We start from the raw sequence: 3,762 nt of genomic DNA, 5'->3' as shown, positions 1-3,762 counted from the left end.
ACATGAAAAATAATATAGAAGAAATAATTAAAATAAAATCTAATAAAAACATAAATAAGTGATAAGTTCCTTATTGTTATGGTTGGTAAAATATATTTCTTCTTGGTATTAGATATGGTCTCAACAAACCCACGGCACTTCAACAATATTGCCTTTCATCTGAAAAAGATGTCTGTTCTTGCCATATAGTCCTCTGTATTAATTTTTGCTCGAAAGGCCTTACCATACGAATTTATTCTTCTGTATTTAGTTTAGTTTCTTAGTTTATTCTTCCATTTTGTTGTTCGAGCATTTCCGTTTCGTTTTCTTTGATTAAGCTTATTGTTATGTCCTGTTTAGGTTCTCTTGTTATTAATTTGCTTCCTGTTTCTATTGACGCTCTCCATCTTCACTCATCATGCCATTCCCCTGCTGCACAATCATACCTGCTGACAGAGTACTGATGTGTCGTTCATGAGTGATTTGATTCATCTGAATGGCTCTTTGATTAAATTCACTTTATTTATTTCCAACAGGTTTTCAAAATCAGGAAAATAAGCAATCAGTAGGACAGAGAAAACATGTGCAGACATAACCAAGAACTAAATTATTTGTTTACCTCCACTTTTCTGTTTGCTGAATGGTAAGACTCCAATCTCAATCAGTGAGAACTGGTCTTTGTTTTTTACCACTTTGTTTGCTCATAATGCTCTGCTCACACGTCAGCTGTTTTTTAAATTTAATTAAAACTTATTTAACCAGTAAATAAATACAATTGATAAAAATTAGTGGAACATTTTTAGACTTAATGGTGCAGATGAAGATTTTTGTTTCTGCCAAAGCAATTCAAGCTTAGTTTTCTTTTATTATGATTCTAAATTAAAAGTATCTCTAAACTTTTATTAATACACACAACACAATTTCTTTGATTGTGAGTTTGACATCATCGGGAAGCTTAGAATCCACACTTTCAGGCTCTGTTACAGGTAGACTGGGTAACTGTTTTGTTGTGGCCGGTCGCATTTACAAAACAACACCACTCGTCTCATTAGAATGAACAGAGAAAATAATAAGTCTGTTATTGTTATAGCAATAAAACACTAACATTTTCATTTCAGATTGTGTTATTGTGGGTCATTCCAAGTTTGGTGGTCCGTGAGTGTTTGTTAAATGTGTAAAGTGATACTGAGCCTGAAAGTTTGCTCTAATTCGTCTAAATCTGTAAAAACGCGACATAAAGGAAGCTACTTAAAATGTATTCTGCTGAAATGAAACTCACTGTAGATGACTTTTCCAACCAGAACGACACAAAGCATCCCCAAACACGCCAACAACAGAAAAGAGTGCTGGACTGTTGATGCTTCCACTTCTTCAGCTGAAAGAAAAAATTTAATCAATATCGGTATTGATAAATCAACAAAGTTTATTTGTACAGCACATTTCAACAACAAGGAAGTTAAAATGCTTCATGTCATGAAAAAATAAAGCCATCATAAACACATCATGCTGTCACCAATTGTGAAACCAGTAACAGATATTACATTTTGTCAAGTTCCATCATTAAAATCATCAATACACATCAAATATGTTGGTCAATGTTCCAGTGATTACTGGTGGGGGTTTAGACTTGTCTTACAGCAGTGGTTCCCAAAGTGCGGGGCGCACCCCCTGGGGGTGGCACAGTGCCATTGCAGAGGGGCCCTGATGAATGAGGGGAAGGGAAAAAAAAATCTCTCAGGGAGCTGTTCATGTTTTAACCCCATTTCCAGGACCGGCATTGCCTGCCCACAGAGTCAGCTGTGCCCCCCTTGGACTGGAAACCCGCTGTCACTTTCTTCAGCAGTTAAAAGTGTTTAATCCGTTGTTAACACGTTGTTACCTGTTTTTCCGAGCCGCCTTCAAAGGCAACATGAACACTGAGATGCTCGTGCTGGGTTTACACCTGTGCAGAGCTGCGCAGGTGTGTTAGAATCCAGTTAAACGTTTCATTGTAGAGACTATCCCTTTCAAGTAGGGAATCGCACAGTAAAGCAAACCTGACAAGACTTGAATAATGTACCACTAAAATCTAGCTATTATCCGTTTTATGTTTTCCTGTAAAGAACTTCTAATTGTTGCTGAAATGTGCTATACAACCAAACTTGGCTTGCAGAGAGATTTCTCAGATGATGCAAAAAAGGCTCAAGGTTTACATGTCACATAAAACAATTCTTGCTTCAGCCCATGTAATAAAGTATAACTTCCTACAGAGGGAATAAAAATGCATGAAATGCATCTGGATAGTATTGTTACTTTTTAATCCTCATAAAATATATAATATATACTTACTATTAATAGGATGTTTGGTATTGTTGACATTGACTGTAGAAGTGTCTTTGTCCCTGTTGTTCCCCATCCTTTTCAGAAAAAAATAAAGATTTAGATATTAGAAAATGTCCAACAGCTGCCTAAGCGATCTCAGCTGTAGCTCATGGAAAGCAGGTGGGTTCTTCTTCCTCTTTTTAAAAGTGGTCAGGGTGCGATGCAGCATCTCCATCGCTGCTCTGTGGTTCATTTCCTTACTCCAACAGCTTTGGGAAACAAGTCTGCTTCTGTAACAAACCTTTCATGCCAAGAAGCTAGCTCTCACTCTGTCTCATAAACAGTTCTGCATTGGGAGGTTTCTTGGCAAAAAACCTCTTCCCAAGAAGAGGTTGTGTATGGTCAGGATCCTCCATAATTTTATTGGTTTTAAAGAATCCTTCTTCTCATCACCATCATCATCTCCACAGGTTCCACAGTCGTCCCCAGAACAGAACATTAAAAAAGACCTCACAAAAAAGACCAAAGCTGACACAACTCATTCCAAATGGCGCCATCGAGTTGCCGCTGAATATTGCCGTCCTGCGTTTCATTCTTGCAACACTTGATTGTAGTTAGGGAGGAGTCCATCGCTTCCCTGTTTGGAGAATGGCGGCGGTTTGTTTTCTGTTCTTTACTTCCACAACTGACCACGGCCAACCAGTGAACAGTAGGATGTTTATTTCAAATCAAGTACCTACTCTATTCTTGAACAGGGACCTTAAAATCATGTCAGAAACTGGAAAAACAGTAGTTGAGAGTGAGACACTCGCAAAATAGGCCGGATGGAGTCGATCCCGTGAAAAAGGGGCATATCGGTAGGGGCATGACAGTTAACTGCCGTTAGCTTAAATGGCAGTTAACTGTCACTTCCGATGCACAGAAATATCTCAAAATAGAATCAATGTCAATAAAAAAAAAAAAAAAAACGTCCTGAACTTCGAAACACTTCTAAAAATTATACATATCTGTTAGTTGTGCACTTAACCCACCTGTGAAAACAGAAATCGAAATTTACTTGAGTAATGGCTTTGCTGCGATGCTTTCTTCTTCTTCTTCTTCTTCTTCTTCGGCGGTTATTGGCGGTTGGCAAACAGTGCATTTACGCCACCGACTGGTGAATGTGGAACTGAATGTGAGTCAAGGATTTTACAACCGTCAATTTAAGATAGCGAAATATCTCAGTCGGGCGTGAGACTGTCATCACTTTAGAACTGTAAAGTGATGACAGTTCTAGGGGCCCTGACCAACAGGGGGCCCTCCACAATTTAATTATTTATTTTTTGTTCATGGAAATAAAATAAAAAAAAGTTGGGGCTCTATCAATTACAAAATTAATCATATTGTATTTTCAAAGATTGTTTTTAGCAGTAAAAATGTAAAAAGGGGGACCGGAGGGTGTGCTCCAATTACAGGGGGGTCACACTCTTAAGCCTCCCTGGT

The 3,762-nt window shown here is 38.1% G+C and overlaps 1 protein-coding gene across 1 annotated transcript in view; it reads right to left on the bottom strand.

Annotated features, from left to right (window-relative positions):
- LOC106936966 (trichohyalin-like) overlaps positions 1-3,347 on the bottom strand; it is a 13,655-nt gene extending 10,308 nt beyond the window's left edge. The window contains exons 1-3 of the mRNA XM_015018236.1: positions 3,312-3,347; positions 2,308-2,375; positions 1,259-1,354 (exon numbers count right to left, since the gene is read on the bottom strand). Coding sequence (XP_014873722.1) covers positions 1,259-1,354; positions 2,308-2,374 — 163 coding nt within the window. The 5' untranslated portion in view covers position 2,375; positions 3,312-3,347. The remainder of the gene's footprint in view (positions 1-1,258; positions 1,355-2,307; positions 2,376-3,311) is intronic.
- Between the last annotated feature and the right edge of the window lie 415 nt (positions 3,348-3,762).

Source organism: Poecilia latipinna, unplaced genomic scaffold (assembly GCF_001443285.1).
Source record: "Poecilia latipinna isolate Pla-1442-1.1 unplaced genomic scaffold, P_latipinna-1.0 Scaffold2250, whole genome shotgun sequence".
NCBI classification, from domain to species: Eukaryota; Metazoa; Chordata; class Actinopteri; order Cyprinodontiformes; family Poeciliidae; genus Poecilia; species Poecilia latipinna.
This window is presented reverse-complemented; position numbering and strand designations above follow the sequence as displayed.